The sequence below is a fragment of the Mirounga angustirostris genome, unplaced genomic scaffold (assembly GCF_029215605.1).
Source record: "Mirounga angustirostris isolate CCGP_5_RB_7025 unplaced genomic scaffold, mMirAng1.0.hap1 SCAF_1, whole genome shotgun sequence".
Lineage (NCBI taxonomy): Eukaryota > Metazoa > Chordata > Mammalia > Carnivora > Phocidae > Mirounga > Mirounga angustirostris.
In genome coordinates, this window is record NW_026991709.1 from 48,362,831 (window position 1) to 48,380,599 (window position 17,769).

The following is a 17,769-nucleotide window of genomic DNA, read 5'->3' on the forward strand; positions in this document are numbered from 1 at the left end:
CAGTCCTTTCTTTGGAATGTATGGAGTTTGAACACCCCAAGCCTACTGTGTTAACCCTTTCCTGCCCAGTGAATTTCCTAAGAGCAGCTTCAGTAGGTAGTGGAATCAGGCAGTTTGGAATGGGTTGAATAGTGAATGAGAGGTGAAGAGTGAGTGTAGCCAGTTCTTTTGGGGGGACCTCTTTTGTGGTATGTTGCTGGAGGAGAACCTGGAGTTAAGGAAAATTCTTTTTTAAAGATGGGAGATATAGAGCATGTTTATGTGTTGATAGAATGATTCAGTAAAGAGGGAAAATCTGATGGTGCAGTGGAAAGAAAGGAGAGATGCAAGGTTGAAGTTCTTGAGAAAGTGAAAGAAGGGATCCAGTGCACAAGGAGAGGGAGTGGCCTGAGGTAGGAGCAGGAGCAGAAGCAGGTGAGGTGGTAGGTTTGATGGGGAGGGATCAGAAGTTCTGTCTGATGAATGCTTCTCCTTTTTCAATGATACAGAAGAAAACATGGTCAACATTTGAAAATGAGGAGGGGGTAAGGGTGTAGAAGGTTTAAGAAGAGAGGTGTGAGGTATTCATCTTAAAAGTGAACTTAAAAGGAAAATGGAGGATTATTAGACTGCATGAGGAAAAACTTAAAATGCAAAACAATAGGTCAGGTTGTATGAGTTTCATCAGCAACTTTCAGCTGTTCTCTTATGATTTGGGCATGGTTTATTTGGTTCCGCTAGAAATGGTTTTTTTCCAGGCGAATATGGTAGGGGAGAGAGGGAAGGGCAAAAGAGCCAAAGATATTTGGGAAGGGATGATTATAATGGTAGATCTTGGAATTTAAAGAAGGTAAGGGAGACAGGAGGAGGCGGGGATCGTTAGTTTGGAGGTCTGGATGAAGATTGGGATGTCTAGATTGTTGCAGGGGGGATGCGAGAGCAAGTGAACTGGGAGGATAGGAGGTAGTGGTTTGTGTGGGTGCTTGAAAACATTTTTGAAAATGGTGTAATCAAAATGACTGGGTCTAGAGTGAGACTATGAGAACGAATGACATAGGGTGGATTCCTGTTAGAGCATCCATGTGAATGCTGAGGTCTCCAGAAATGATGATAGGAATGAAGTGGAGAGAGACTGGTGCTGAGATTTCTGTGATTGCAGGCAGATTCTGGGAGGCTAGTACTTGAAAAAGTTTGGAGAAATTTAGCAGGATGGCAGGAGTTCTTCAAGGAGGAGGGCAAAAGAACATTTGTTGACAGTAGAAGCTATCTTCTGACACTGATGTATGAATGAAAAAAAAATAGCTTCCACTTTTTTTTTTTTTCAATAGGCCCCATGCCCTAATGGGGCTTGAACTCCTGACCCTGAGATCAAGATCACATGCTTTACCAACTGAGCCAGCCAGGTGTCCCAAAATAGCCCTTGAGAGGGCGACAATGCCATCAGCAGTAGGTCTGATTTGGTCAAGGAAAATGTCACAAAAGAGGTTGAGAAGATAAGGGATTTGCCAATTACAATTCTGGAGTCCCAGATGGCACAGGAGAAGAACATGGGGGGGCTAGAGAAAGCTGGGAATTGGGTTAGAGGTAGAACAAAATGGTGGTGATATTCTGGAAGATAACAGACAATTAAGGGAGCCTTAGGTTGGTGACAGGCTAAGTATGGAGAGGGCAGCAGTAAGCCCAGGTGAATACTCTAATTAATAAGGGGAAGTGATGGATGGGGAGGAGGTCCTTTGATGATGGCAAGGAATATGTCAAGGACCCGGGCATATAGGGACTGAAGTTTGATGGGATTAGTCCTACTAGTCTCTTAGAAGATGGCATGTCAAGCTGTGATCCTAATCCTCTGCTGTTTTGTAGCCTTTGAGCAACTACTCCTTTCTGCAACTCTTGTACCTTTGGTGTTTTGGCTGGGAAATAAAGGCCAGATAAAGAGCCATTTAATATTTTATTTTATTTTTCATCATTGGCAATACTTTGTAGAACCAATATAATCTGAATTTCAGTCACATCCATTTGGCTTCTACATTGAGTCATAGTTTAAAACTAAAGTTTCAGCTTAGATATTCTAAAAGTGGAAAGGGTGGTTATTAGACTATTAATCTCTTTACAGTACAAGTGTCTATTAGTTGTAACAATAGGCGCCAGTCAAAGCACCTTCCTTGTGTCAGTAATGAATTTTGAATTATTGTAGATTAAGAAAAGAAAGAGATGAAGAACGTATTAAAAAATACGTACAAGAAGAGGCTGTCAGATTCCTTTGGAACCAGGTAAACCCATTCTTGCTGATTTACCTAATGTGTGAACCAAGAAAAATTCTAGATTTATTGAGATAATCATAGAGTAGTCAGGCATATTAAGCACATTTTCTCAAGGTTAAGGATGGTCTATGTTCTTTGCCACTAACTCTGAATTAGGACAGTGAACTTTGTTACATTTTATTTAATCTAAAGAAAAATATTTTCATAATTTTGACCAGAAGGATAAAGAACCATAAAGATGAATGAAAGTGACTAAACTGAGGGATGTTGTCATAACTTTCCAGTAGGTAGAAAATATTCAATTAAAAGTTTTCTGTAGCCATCTATCTTGTTTTACCTTTTGGGAATATTTGAATGAAAGGTGACTAAGATAATGCATGATGGCTATGATATGCATGTCCTAAAAAGTGCACATGACTTCTTGAGAGAGAGAGTTTAGATCCTGTAATAGCATACTTCAGGGACAGTTCAGATAATCAGTTTTACTGTTATTTTATCTCATCAGGTATTTCATGATGATAATTTCTTGGAATGTTTTTGCTATAATGGGATTTTACCTACAAAATTAAGAAATAGTTATTGATTTCTAAGGTTTTATAATTACTAATACTAGGGAAGTGGTTAAATAAATTATAGAATAACAATACCATGGAACATTATGGAAGAGTTAAAACGAATAAGGTAACAGTATAGACTGATGTGGAAAGTTCTCCAGAATAACATTGTTCAGTGAAAAACATTAAGTTTCAGAACTTAAGGTTCTGCTTGGTTTTAAAAACTCCATATATATTTGAAAACAGAGTAAAAGGTCTGGAAGGACACTGTCCAACTGCTATCAGTGATTACCTGGGAGGGTGGTCAAAGAGAAACTAAAAAATTCTATATATTGCTTTCTTCTTGCAGATTTAATTGTTTAATTTTGAGATTTTGATTGTATGTTAAAAATGTAAAGGTCATATTATCAAGAACTCAGGGTATTTTTGGATATTTTAGAGTTATATATGCTGTATTGTTAGGTAACATTTAAAAACTCTATCCTAAATGGATATCTGCGGTGAGATTTTTAGAGAATCTACTTATAATGGGCTCTAACCTGTCTTACTCAATAGATTTGTTTCTGTTGAGTACATTATTGACCCTGTAGTCACGGGCTGTTGTGCTTCTGATAGTTTTTCCAGTAGCAGCAAGAAGAGTTGCTTTGGCCCATCCTGACTCTCCTGGTGAGGACCTTTTGTTACCAAGGACATTACCACTTGTGCCAGCCTGGTTTAGGCTGGGAGTGCTATGGAAGGGGTAAGGGGAGTCAGGCTGTTTCTAACTCCAGTTCTGCCATCTGCCATTTACCAACTTCATGAGTATTGGGGAAAAAGCTCAAAGAACATTGTAAAGCAGGCAAGATTTTTATTTTATAATAAAACTATACCCTTTGGTTTACAGGTAAGGTCTCTGCAATCTTGGCAACAGATGGTGGATCAGCATCTAAGTTCCTGGCATACTGATGTTCCTCCTATATCAAGTACTCTAGTACCCTCTAAACCTCCATTATTCACCCAAAGTCAGGAGTCCTCTTCTGATCAAAATTCTGATTGGCTCATTGCTCCTGATGAGGCTCCTCAAGAGAAATCCTTACCAGAATTTCCAGACTCAGGTTTTCATTCTTCCCTAACAGACCACGTTCACTGTTTGCAGCATTCTTTGGATTTTGAAAAAAGTTCCACAGAAGGCAGTGAAAGTTCCATAATGGGGAATTCCATTGACACAGTCAGATATGGCAAAGAGTCAGATGTAGGGGATGTCAGCGATGAGCACGGTGAATGGAATAAGGAAAGCTTAAACAATGAGCAGGATAATAGTCTGCTTGAGCAGTATTTAACTTCAGTGCAACAGCTAGAAGATGCTGATGAGAGGACAAATTTTGATGAAGGGACAGGAGATAGTAAGCTTCACATAGCTCCTTCCCCTGAAAAGTTAGATGCCTTGTCTGATGGGGCTTCTGTAGATGATACTCACGGCATATCTCCTACTTTGCAAGATGAAATCAGCCAGGCACCAGAAAATTGTAAATTAAATGCTGATGTTCAAGGGCAACAGTCAGACTGCGATTCTACATTTCAGGTATTGCATGTTGGTATTACTGTGTAGCATGTCTGGTTGCTTGGGAAGCAGAAATCTACTTAACAATTTCAGTTGCCCTTTTTTTTTTTTTTGGTGAAGGGGAATATCACCCCCATTTTTGTTACTATTTATATAGACTTTGTATTCTTGTCTCTTGTTTTCAATATTTTAGAGACTGGGCTGAATCTTCATTTTGATTTTATTAGCTATTCGCTGTAATCTATCAAACAATATTTATATTGAAAGCTATATGCACTTTATTTCCTAACAACTGAATTGCATCAACAGTGTTGTTTTTTAATGTACTCATTTCCTTTCAAAAATAAACTAGAATATCTTTCAAGAAAATAGAGGAGTTTACCTTAAACATATAAATAAGAGAAGTTAGACTTTTCTGTATATCAGGAAATTAATTATGAAGTAAGGAATGTGACTTGTTAAAGTGAGTGTAAATGACAAATATGAAAGACTGTGAACTATAGAAATTTTCCAGCCTCCTTGGAATAAGAACATATATTTTTAAGCCTTTACCACCCCCTTACGAGTTAAGAAAAGCCTTCTTATAAGCAAATAGGGAGAAAGGGTAAGATTATAGGATTTTTCAGAGGAAATGAATATAATTGTCTCATGGAAAACTTTAGTTAATGTCATGTGTCAGTTTTAACATATGAAGCAGTGTTCATCTGGAATTAAAATCAAGCTTACTTAAAGAGGCATGACTAGAATATTTTTCTTAGATGTGAAGAAAGCAGATGCTAGGCTCCATTTGCTTGGAATAATGTCACAGCAGACATTATCTTTTCATTCAGTGCTTTTTTACCCTATAGATAAGCATTTATGTGCCAACTTCCTTGCCAGAAATTAACATATGTTCTTCTTCTCTGACCCTGCATTATATTTGCTTATGTATTTCAGCAGAAGGTCCATGGCCATTTACTTCATTTTTTGACCTCTGTTTCACAGTGAAGAACATTTAAAATAATATTAGTGGTAGAATATGACTTTTTAAAAGGACTATTTTCTGTCCAGCTCTCTGAAAAAGTGCCACATTTGGAAGACAATTTAATGGTGGTTAAGAAAAAATAAACCTCACTTATTTCTTATTAAGAAGAATACATATCTGTAACTTCAGGAAGAAATGATAATATTGTGTTGAAGGTTATAGATGGATGCATTTGCAAATCAAGGAAGCTTGATAAATTAATCTTTGAGAATGTTGTAGTATCCTTGAACAACATATATCTGATTTCCCCTGATCTTTGGACATACAACTATTTAAAACTGTGGCAATACTTAAGTGTTCTAAATTTAGGTGCTAAATATCTGTTCATTTTTCTGTTACAGTCACTAGATCCCTTTCTTCGAAGTTATATAAAATCCTTCAAGAATAAAGTCAGGGATCACATGTTATAACTTTGTTGATAGCTAGAAACATTTCTCCAGTATGGGTAAGATGTATTTTTCTCAGTTTATAAATATGTAGCCCTCAGGTTGAGAAGACTTGGATTTCATTCTCAGAAATCCAGAGTCTCTTGAAAAGGAAATATTTTCTGTCTCTTATAAATGAAACAGCCGTCTTACATTCAAAATTTTCCCTAGTGAAGCATGTGTAATGTTGAATGCACATTAAATAAAAATAGAATTTTTTACTTTTTGAATAGTGCTAATTATCTTTTATGAATGATTTTGAATTCCTTCTTAAATATACCCTATTTTTCTATTTTACAGTTAAGTGCCTCATTTGCTGCCCATAGTTAGAGAAAAACCAACTTGCACTGCACTGATACCAAAGTGCTGCTTTATGGTACATTAATTTCTCATAAAAGTTCCTAAAATGTCATGTTTCAGTATTGCCTAAGTAGGTTTCTGCTGATACCTTCTCCCTCTTTTTCTAAGAAATGGCACAACACAGCTAAATTCATTTGAACATTAGCATTTGTCAGCAAGATTTCCTTTTTTACCTTTGTTTTTCTAGCCCATAAATAGTATTAGTGTACTTTTATTTTAAAATTGGCAGGTTATGCTAATGGTTAATATTCTGCTCTTCATTTGATTTACCTTTACTAGTGTTTTGAAGTGCAAGAATATTAAGTAGCTCCCTACCTTAAACTGTACAGATTATTTTGAATGTAGATAGAATGAAAATAATGTAAATTAGAATGCAGGAAAATTGTGGCATAGACTTAATATATTTTAATAGGTTTACAGTGTAATTTAAAATAACTTACGTAATTGTTATGTCATGGGCTATTCATTGATCTGGCTAAAGAGAGAATGGGTCTAGTAAGGTTTAGGAAGTTGAGCTTTAACATGATCTTTGTGTTTTTTCTTAGAGGATTAGTTTAGCTGTGCTATTTTAGTTCATATCAGTTTTCTTGATATATAGAAAATTCAATATATCAATGAGATATTCCTCCAGAAGCACAGAATCCTACCATGTGAAAATTGGAAGGAATCTTAGCAATTATCTACTCTAATCTCTTTGCTTTAAAGATGAAACTAAGGTACAGAGAATTAAGTGACTTGCCTGATATTATAGCTAGTTAGTAGTAATAAACTGTGAAAACTTAAAAGTTATTGTATTCCAAAATTTATTATTATACACTATTAATTTTACATTTAGTGAGTCAGTAGGAAAATCTTTGCATATTGTTCATTTTCTTTGAAAGAGGAAAAAAGACTTCTGACAGAGCTAGAACTCTACCACTTGCAGCAGAATTGCTTGTAGAAAATGACTAAGTCATTCAGAACTCTGAGTAAATTTTCTTCAAGAAATGTGATGTCATTAAAATGGTTTTAAAAGAGAACTCATAGAAATTAAAAATTTAAAAGAATGATTGCATCTTGGAATCATTTATTTAATGACAAGAAGTATAACAGGTTGCTGAGATAACTGAAATTTTCTAGTGAAATCCTGAGTTTGTTTATATATCTTCTTCAGTTTTACAGAACAACAGATGTCAGAGTTTTAACTCTCTTGATGTGCAGAAATGTCCAATCATGACAGTTGATCTAAACACAATATAGTTTGGTTCCATAAGCTTAATTATTAAAGGCCTCATAATATGCATGTTTTAGGAAAATATTTAGCCACACACTGGTTTGCGCATATGCAAATAACTTTATTCTTGAATAATGTGGGTGCCATTCTTTTTTTTTTTTTTAAGATTTTATTTATTTATTTGACAGAAACAGACAGTGAGAGAGGGACACAAGCAGGGGGAGTGGGAGAGGGAGAAGCAGGCTTCCCGCGGAGCAGAGAGCCCGATGTGGGGCTTGATCCCACATGACCTGAGCCGAAGGTAGACGCTTAACAACTGAGCCACCCAGGTGCCCTGTGGGTGCCATTCTTGAGTGTGGACTTTTATTTTTGTTTTGGGTTACTTTAAATATGTAAACACTGTAATAGTATTTTCCTGTTATCTACTTAATGCAAGTCTAGTTCCACTCTTTGTAAGTATTTTCAGATACAATATGAGCTTAAGATATTATACTATCTCCTTGGTACTTTCTTTGGTGCAGATTCTTAGAATTGGATTTATAACAATAATATAAAATATAGAACCTTTTTTTTTTTTCCGGAGTAAAAGGAATATATAGCATGAGTCTGATCAGTTTCCCATTTATAAAAGAAAAAGAGACTTCATTTTTAATGTATATTTTTATTTTGCCATGTATCTTATTAATGATATTATATTATAATGTTTTAACTTTTAAATATATGATCCATTTATTCATAAAGTAAAACAGAAAGGGTCTGTAAGGAACTAAATATTTTTAGTGATATTGCTTACACTGATCAAACCTATTGTGCCATATTAAAATTAAAAGTCAAGTAAACAAAAAATTCACACCTTAGAGTGAAACAGATAATTGTCTTTTTAAAATGAGGTGCTTTTTATGTGTGAATGAGTAGAAATCATACTAAATTTTAATTCCTAAATTGATTTTAGTAGATAGCAGGAATCTCTTTGTAGTGGCTTTGTTCATTTTCTAATTAAATTTCTTTGAACATTTTGTAATAATTTTAATGTTAAGAATAAGAGTTTAAAAGTAAGTTGATTTTTGGACTATTTTTAGATTTCTCTTTAATTCTGTTTCAGAAATAGATGATTTAAAGTGGTTATGGTTTGTTTTATGAAGGCTTAATATTTTGTATTATATTTTATTTGTATTTGAGTCTCTAATTCTAAATAAAAAGTTTGTACATTTGTTTGAGTGAGTCATCTGTTTATTATAGTGATTAGTAGTAATGGTTGTTACTCATTGTGTTTGCAATTAATGGGTAACTAAAATTCAGAACAAGTTGCAGATAGAATTCTAAGGAAGTTCCAGAGTTTTGTTATATAAATGAGTTTACAATAAAATAGTCTTAGCCTTATGATAATGGATATGAAATGAAAGAAATGCTAATTTAGTAGTTTTATTTGGTATAGATTTTATTACTTCCAGGTAATGGGTAGAGAAGAGCAGATATCCCTCACAGAGCACAGATGACACTGTCAGGTACTGTTGAAACTGGGTGCTGAAAGTGTTAGGGAGTGAATGAGTAAGTAGAGCACAAGCCCTCTCATTTGACACAGTTGGGACCTATAGTTGGTTGGTGTTATGGACCAAATTGTATCCCCCACTAAAATTTATATGTTGAAGCCCTCACACTGTGACTGTGTTTGGAGATAAGAACTTCAAGGAGTTAATTAGGGTTAAGAAAGGTCATAAGGAAGGGGTCTTAATCCAATAGGACTGGTATACTGTAAGAAGAGGAAGAGACACAAGATATTCTCTGGTGCATGCCCAGAGGAAAGGCCACTTGAGGACACAATAAGAAGGCAGCCAGCTGCAAGCCAGGAAGAGAGAGCTCAACAGAAACCAACCCTGCTGAGACCTAGATCTTGGACTTCCAGCCTCCAGAGATATGAGAAAATAAATTTCTATTGTTTAAGCCACTCAAACAGTGGTATTTTAAAAGTAGTATTTATAAAAGACTAGTACAGTTGGTTAATCAAAATACTGGTTACGGCAGGGAATCATAAAAATTATACCTTAAAAAATCTTTATTGAGATACAAATGGCGTACAGTGAACTGCATGTATTTGAAGTGGACAATTTGAGGGTTGTCTGGCTGACAGTATATCATGCAACTCTTGATCTCAGGGTTGTGAGTTCAAGCCCCACATTTGGGCATGAAGCTTACTTAAAAAAAATCAAGTGGACAATTTGATAAACTTTGACACATATACATGCCCATAAAACCATCACAACAACCAAGATAATGAACATATTCACAACCCTCGAAAGATTCTTCATTTCCTTCATAACCCTGCCTATTTTGTGTGGTTTCTTTTACTCAGCATAATTATTTGGGATTCATCTGATATTTCTTTCCTTTTTATTGCTGAGTAGTATTCCATTATATATATTTGCTGCCATTTTTTTCAATTTTATTTAAAAATTTTTCCAGCTCTATTGAGAAGTGTTGACATATTGTGTAAGTCATGATGCTTTGATATATGTATATATTATATAATGTTTACCACAATAAGGTTAGTTAACATACCCATCACCTCACCTAGCTTTACAATTGTATGTGTTGAGAACTTTTTAAGATCTACTCTCTTAACAACTTTCAAGAAGTTTTATGGTATCAGGTCTTATGTCTAAGTCTAATCCATTTCAAGTTAATTTTTGTGAGTGGTGTAATTTGGAAATCCATTTTCATTCTTCGGCATATGAATATTCAGTTTTCTCAGTACCATTTATTGAAGAGATCATCCTTTCCCTATTGGGTATTATTTGCTCTCATCAAATATTAGCTGACCATATATGCATGGGTTTATTTCTGAACTCTTGATTCTGTTCTATTGGTCTGTTTTTATGCCAGTATCATGCTGTTTTAGTTACTGTAGCTTTATAATATAGTTTGAAATCAGGAAATGTGATGCCTCCCACTTTGTTGTTATTTTTCAGCTTTGGTTATTTGGGTCTATTGTGGTTCTGTATGAATCTTAGGAATGTTTTATCTATTTCTGTAAAAAAAAAAATGCCATTGGAATCTTGATAGGGATTGCATTGAATCTATAGATGGCTCCAGGTAGTACAGACATTATAATGATATTAATTCTTCCAATCTATGAACACAAGATTCCTTTCCATTTATTCATGTCTTCCTCAATTTCTTTCATCAATGACTTTTAGTTTTCAGTGTAAAGATCTTTTACCTCCTTGGTTAAATTATTCTTAAGTATTTTATTGTTTTTGATGTTATTGTGAATGGGATAGTTCTTAGTTTTAGAAAAGTAACTTATTTTTGTATGCTGATTTTGTATCCTGCAGCATGAATGAATTTAGTGATTAGTCCTAACATTTTTTTGGTGGAGTCTAGGATTTTCTATATATAAGATCATGTCATCTGCAAACAAAGATAAGTTTACTTCTTTCCAATTTTGCTTTTTATTTCTTTTTCCTGCCTGATTGCACTGGCTAGGACTTCTAGTATTCTATTGAATAGAAGTGGTGAGAGCGGGCACCCTTGTTCCTGATCTTACTGGAAAAGCTTTCAGCTTTTCACCATTGAGTATGGTGTTGGCTGCGGTTTGTCAATATGCGGCCTTTATGTTGATGTCCTCTATTGAGAGTTTTTATCATAAAAGGATGTGGATTTTGTCAAATGCTTTTTTTGCATGTGTTGAGATGATCTTATGATTTTTATCTTTCTATTAATGCAATGCATCACATTTACTGATTTGTGTGTGTTGAACCATCTTTGCATGGTATATTATCCCTTTAATGTATTTTTGAATTTGGTTTGCTAGTATTATGTTGAGGAAATGTGAATCTATATTCATTAAAAGTATTAGGTTATAGTTTTCTTATCGTGTCTGGCTTTGGTATCACTGATGCTGGCTTTATAAAATCAGTTTGGGAGTGTTCCCTCCTCTTCAGTTTTTTGGGAAAGTTTGAAAGGATTGGCATTAATTCTTTAATGTTTGGTAGAATTCATCAGTGAAACCATCTGGTCCTGGGCTTTTCTTTGTTGGGAGGTTTCTGATTACTGATTTCATCTCCTTACTCATTATTTTTTACTGTTTACTCCTTATTCATTTCTCTCTGATTTACTTTTTTTTAAAAACATTTATTCAGCATCATTATCAGACTGTTACATTTAGCAATCAACAGCATGGGTGCAAAAAAAAAAAAATCTACATTAAAACCTTTTGTTGGAATGCTTTACACTTTCCACAGAACAGAAACTAAAGTAACCTGTTATACAATTAGTCACAAATACAGTCCTCAAGTTTTTTGCCCATACACATAAGTATTGTCTAAAACATGTCTTCTTTGTAGCAGCTAGGCCCTGCCACCACTGTGCTTGGCTGAGTTCACAAATCTGTTGTAACCTGGGGGCGCCTGGGTGGCTCAGTTGGTTAAGCGTCTGCCTTTGGCTCAGGTCATGATCCCAGGGTCCTGGGATCGAGCCCCGCATTGGCCTCCCTGCTCAGCAAGGAGTCTGCTTCTCCCTCTCCCACTCCTCCTGCTTGTGTTCCCTTTCTCACTGTCTCTCTCTGTCAAAAAATAAATCTTAAAAAAAAAAAATCTGTTGTAACCTGTAGCTTCCTTGTCACTTCCCTGGCTCTCCTCTCCTGCTAAACTTTGTTTCCTGGCAGTAATTAAAACCTTCTGCCACTGCCATAGCTATTGCTGCTGCTGGAACCACCACAGCCACCTTGGTTTCGTGGTTTGGCAAAGTATTGGCCTCCACCACCATAGGGGCCAGAGCTTCTGCCTCCAAAATTTCCTCCTTTCATGGGTCCAAAATTTGAGGATTGATTGTTGTAATTGCCAAAATCATTATAGCTTCCACCACCTCCAAAGTTGCTCCCGTCATTACCAAATCCATTATAGCCATCCCCACTGCCACCATATCCACCACCACCTCGACTGCCACCAAAACCACCTCGACCACGGAAGTTCCCTCCATGACCAAGGTTGTCATTCCCACCAAAACCACCTCCACGACCACCACCAAAGTTTCCAGAACCACTTCGACTTCTTTGGCTGGATGAAGCGCTAGCCATCTCTTGCTTAGATAGGGCTTTCCTTACTTCACAGTTGTGGCCATTCACAGTATGGTATTTTTGAATGACAATCTTGTCTACAGTCATGGTCATCAAATATTACAAAAGCAAAACCTCTCTTTTTGCCACTGCCTCGGTCAGTCATGATCTCGATCACTTCAATTTTCCCATACTGTTCAAAATAATCTCTTAGATGATGTTCTTCAGTGTCTTCTTTAATGCCACCAACAAAAATCTTTTTCACAGTTAAGTGGGCACCAGGTCTTTGAGAATCTTCTCTTGAGACAGCCCTCTTTGGTTCCACAACTCTTCCATCCACCTTGTGTGGCCTTGCATTCATGGCTGCATCCACCTCCTCCACAGTGGCATACTGACAAACCCAAAGCCTCTGGAGCACTTGGTGTTTGGATCTCTCATTACCACATAGTCCGTAATCGTTCCCCATTGCTCAAAATGGCTCCTCAGACTCTCATCGGTTGTTTCAAAGCTCAAACCTTCGATGAAGAGCTTCCGCAGCTGTTCAGGCTCTTTGGGAGACTCTGACTTAGACATGACAGCGGTGGGAGGGGAGACTTTAACGATGCTTACTCGGCGGCGTCCACGGGCAGAAAGGAGTAATGTAATGAACGTATCTTCTCTGATTTACTCTTGGCAGATTATATATTTCTAGGTCAGAATTGTGTGTCAACTATATTCAAATTTATTTTTATTTTTATTTTTTTTAAAGATTTTATTTATTTATTTGACAGAGAAAGACACAGCGAGAGAGGGAACACAAGCAGGGGGAGTGGGAGAGGGAGAAGCAGACTCCCCGCCGAGCAGGGAGCCCGATGCGGGACTCGATCCCGGGACTCCAGGATCATGACCTGAGCCGAAGGCAGTCGCTTAACCAACTGAGCCACCCAGGCGCCCTCAAATTTAAAAAATTTAGTTTAAAAATAAAAGCATCAGAGCAAAAGAATCTACTCTAAGGAGCAGAATAAAGGGGTAAAAGGGTAGGGCAGGGAGGGAGTGATAACTGCTAGATGATCAGACTTGTGAAACTATTTGGGGTAATCTTAAATGTATACAGCGGATCTAGTGGAGCATATGGAAAAAATAAGAGTGGGTATATAGCAGATCATGGGACTGAAAAGAATAAGGCAGTTTTTAATTACAAGAAATTTTTTAAAATACAAGAAAAGATGGGGGGCCTGGGTGGCTGTTTACACACAAAACTATTTAGTCCTTATTCATTTCTTTCTGATTTGGTAGATTGTATGTTTCTAGGAATTTCTCTATTCTAGGTTGTCTGATTTGTTGGTGTATAATTGTTCATAGTAGTCTCATGATCCTTTGTATTTGTATGGTATCAGTTGTAATATTTCTTCTTTCATTTATAATTTTATTTCAGTCCTATCTTTTTTTCATGGTTAGTCTAGCTAAGGGTTTGTCAGTTTTGTTTATCTCTCAAAGAGCCAACTCTTAGTTTATTAATCTTTTCTTTTCCTGTTCTCTGTTTCATTTATTTATTTTCTAATCTTTATTATTTCCTTCTTTGGTTAACTTTGGGTTTAATATGTTCTTTTTCTAATTCCTTGAGGTGTAAAATTAGACTGTTTATTTGAGATCTTTTTTCCTGATGTATGCATTTATCACTATAAACTTCCCTTTGAGAACTGCTTCCTTTTTAATTTTAAAAAATCATACAAAATTTTATTTTTTGTTTCATCAACTTAAAAAATGTTTACAGTATAATGCATGCACATAGTAATAAAATAATGAAAAATGGCAGTCTCCTGCCCTGTCCCACGCTACCTCTGAGCTATCTCTTCTGGTATTAACTTTGGTATACTGTTTTGACCGATCCCTAAGTTTTAGACACTTTCAACTGAGTTCCTCTTATGATAACTGAGGACTTGGCTCTGTACCATCCTCCAAATTTCTTCCTTTCCTTTTCCTACTGTGAATAATGGCCATAAATTTAGTGAAGTCAAAATTCAGTCTTTACATTATTATTATGTAAGTAAATATATTTTACTGTATAGGGTACTATTATACAATGATTACATTTCCATTCATATATATACATATGTATTTTTTTAAAGATTATTTTAGAGCATGTGTGCATGTGAGTAGGGGGAGGGGGAGAGGAAGAGAGAATCTCAAGCAGACTCCCCACTGAGCGTGGAGTCATTTGTGGGGCTCAATCTCAAGACCCTGAGATCATAACCTGAGCCAAAATCAAGAGTCAGACAATCGATTCAGCCACCCAGGTGCCCCATCTTTTCTTGTATTTTAAAAAAATTTCTTGGAATTAAAAACTGCCTTATTCTTTTCAGTCCCATGATCTGCTATATACCCACTCTTATTTTTTCCATATGCTCCACTAGATCCGCTGTATACATTTAAGATTACCCCAAATAGTTTCACAAGTCTGATCATCTAGCAGTTATCACTCCCTCCCTGCCCTACCCTTTTACCCCTTTATTCTGCTCCTTATAGATCCTTCTGCTCTGATGCTTTTATTTTTAAAATAAAAATTTTTTAAAGATAGTATTATTAGAGAGCACGAGTGGGGGCGAGGGGCAGAGGGAGAGGGAGAAGCAGACTCCTCACTGAGAAGGGAGCCCAATGAGCGGCTCAATCTAGAACCCAGGGATCATGACCTGAGCCAAAGGCAGATGCTCAACTGACTGAGCCACCCAGCTGCCCCTAAAATAAATTTTTTTTTTAAGATTTTATTTATTTATTTGACAGAGATAGAGATAGCGAGAGCAGGAGCACAAACAGTGGGAGTGGGAGTGGGAGAGCAGGCTTTCCGCCGAGCAGGGAGCCTGATGTGGGACTCGATCCCAGGACCCTGGGATCATGACCTGAGCCGAAGGCAGCCGCTTAACCGACTGAGCCACCCAGGTGTCCCCTAAAATAAATTTTTTAAGTTTGAATATAGTTGACACAATTCTGAGAACTGTTTGCTGCGTCCCATAAGTTTTGGTATTTTGTCTTTATTTTCATTTGTCTCAAAATATTTTTTTATATCCCTTTAATTTCTTCTTTTATTAATTGGATGTTCAGGAATGTGTTTAATTTCCATGTATTTGTGAATATTCCAGTTTTCCTCCTCTTAATGATTTCTAATTTCATTTCACTGTGGTTGAAAAGATAATTGATATAATTTCTATCTTCTTTAATATGTTGAGACTTGTTTTGTGACCTAACATGATCTATCCTAGAAAAATGTTCCATGTGCCCTTGAAAAGAATGTGTTCTGCTGCTGTTGGGTGGAATGTTCTGTATGTGTCTGTTAGATCCATTTGGTCTGTAGTGTTCAAATCTGCTGTTTCCTTATTGATTCTCTATCTGGATAATTTATCCATTGTTGAGAATGGAATATTAAAGTCTCCAACTATTTTTTTTTAATTTTTTTTATTCTTATGTTAATCCCCATACATTACATCACTAGTTTTAGATGAAGTGTTCCATGATTCATTGTTTGTGCATAACACCCAGTGCTCCATGCAGAATGTACCCTCCTCAATACCCACCACCAGGCCAACCCATACTCCCACCCCCCTCCCCCCCAGAACCCTCAGTTTGTTTTTCAGAGTCCATCGTCTCTCATGGTTCGTCTAAAGTCTCCAACTATTATTGTATAGCTCTGTAGTTCTCCTTTTAGTTCTGGTAGTATTTGCTTTATATATTTATGTAATATATCTGATATTTATATACATAATATCTAATATTTATATATAAATATTTATAATTGTTAGATCTTTGATGAATTGACCTCTTTATCCTCACATACTGACCTTTAAAACTAATAGAATAGTACATAAGGACTGAAGTTTTATTATATGTAAATTTTACCCCCAAAATTTCAAGTAGATGTCAGGGGATCTTAGGATGGAGTGTGCATTATGACGACTGAATCTAAGTATTACAGGTGTATGACATAAATTCACTGAAGGGGTAAGAAAAAGGGAGATGACCTAAGTGGCTTTGGGAAAATTGTTTTGAGTGGATAGTATAAGGGTCTTAGTCCATTTGGGCTGCTATAACAGAATACGAGGGATGGAGTGGCTTATAAACAAAATAAATTTATTTCTCACAGTTCTGGAGGCTGAGAGGTCCGAGATCAAGATACCAGATGATTTGGTGTCCGGTGAGGGTAGTTTCCTGGTTCATAGATGGCTGTTTTTTTAGTGTGTCCTCGCAGGGTGGAAGTGGCGAAGGAATTCTCAGGTGTCTTAAAATAAAGGACTACACGAAGAAAGTCCCACACAGGGCAAAAATTCCAGCACAAGCTGTGAGGACTCTTTCATCTTTTGGTAAGGAAGTGTTCCAGGCCAAGGCCATATGTATGAAAGACTGCATGCATGAGACTGCCTTTCTCAGCAAGAGGCAATTAAGGTTAAATGAGGTCATAAGGGTGGGGCACTAATCCAATGAGACTGGTGTCCTTATAAGAGGAGGGGGGATAAAGAAACAAGATGGGAGTGAAGCTGGAGGTGTTTCAGATGACGCATTACCTAACCTTCCCTGTGGCTATGTTCTGGATTGCCAGTCAGGTCAGGTGGTTTGAGGACTATGTCATACAGCACAAGAGGGAGCTATGGCCACCTGAGAAGGAGGACCAGCTTGGAGAGCTAGAAGAATCCAGACAGGATATGAAGTAGCAGGAGAAGAAGCTCTTTTGCACTGCCCAGCAGAGCTCCTGAGGCCTCCAAGTGCCCCTCTACCCGGGAAATCGCGCACGCGCACACACAGACACACACACACACACACTCACACACTTCCTTTGAAAAAAAAAAAAAAGGAGGAAACAGTGAGAAGGTGTTTATCTCCAAGCCAGTAAGAGAGCTCTCACCAGGAACTGAATCAACTGGCACCTTGATCTGGGACTTCTAGCTTCCAGAACTGTGAGAAAATAAATTTCTGTTGTTTAAGCCACCCAGCCTATGGCATTTTATTACGGCAGCCTGAACAGACTCATACAGGCACCAAATTCCTCTTCCTTCTAGTCTCCTACCGTTGGCAGCATCTTCTCATGGTCCATGGTGTTATGGAAATAGGGTGTTTGGTACCTAATATGACAGTAGTCACTTATTTTGAACAATGGTTTGAGGGGCTTGGGGGTCAGATTTTAGTCACTTGTTCAAAGGGTTCAGAAGCAAACAAGCAGGAACTGACATGGGCTCAGAAGTGCTTGTCCCCAAGCTTCTGCTGTCAGAGATGGAGCCAGGTTGTTGGTAAATATCCCCCAAATTAGCTACATCAGAAACAGGTTTAATTTGCTTTTTTTGCTTATCTAACTTTAAGATCCATGCTTTGTTTTCTTAGAGAAATAAAATTTAATA

At 36.8% G+C, this 17,769-nt stretch overlaps 2 protein-coding genes and 1 pseudogene across 3 annotated transcripts in view; 2 read left to right on the forward strand and 1 right to left on the reverse strand.

Moving 5' to 3' along the window:
- The window catches only part of CEP97 (centrosomal protein 97), a 43,259-nt gene extending 37,551 nt beyond the window's left edge, over nucleotides 1–5,708 (forward strand). For both annotated transcript variants that reach the window (XM_064585597.1, XM_064585622.1), the window contains exons 11-12: nucleotides 2,174–2,249; nucleotides 3,678–5,708. In XM_064585597.1, the coding sequence (XP_064441667.1) occupies nucleotides 2,174–2,249; nucleotides 3,678–4,382 (781 nt within the window). In that variant the 3' untranslated portion in view covers nucleotides 4,383–5,708. The remainder of the gene's footprint in view (nucleotides 1–2,173; nucleotides 2,250–3,677) is intronic.
- Nucleotides 5,709–11,996: 6,288 nt separating this feature from the next.
- Nucleotides 11,997–13,110, reverse strand: LOC123834518 (heterogeneous nuclear ribonucleoprotein A1-like; annotated as a pseudogene).
- Nucleotides 13,111–16,781: 3,671 nt separating this feature from the next.
- LOC123834519 (protein PET100 homolog, mitochondrial-like) lies at nucleotides 16,782–17,088 on the forward strand. Its single transcript, XM_064585952.1, has one exon. It carries the CDS (start codon nucleotides 16,903–16,905, stop codon nucleotides 17,086–17,088), a length of 186 nt encoding a protein of 61 aa, XP_064442022.1. The 5' UTR covers nucleotides 16,782–16,902.
- Nucleotides 17,089–17,769: the final 681 nt, after the last annotated feature.

Bases quoted from the DNA above. Each gene is read 5' to 3' on its own strand.
- LOC123834519 (XM_064585952.1), top strand. From the start codon at position 16,903: ATGGGAGTGAAGCTGGAGGTGTTTCAGATGACGCATTACCTAACCTTC.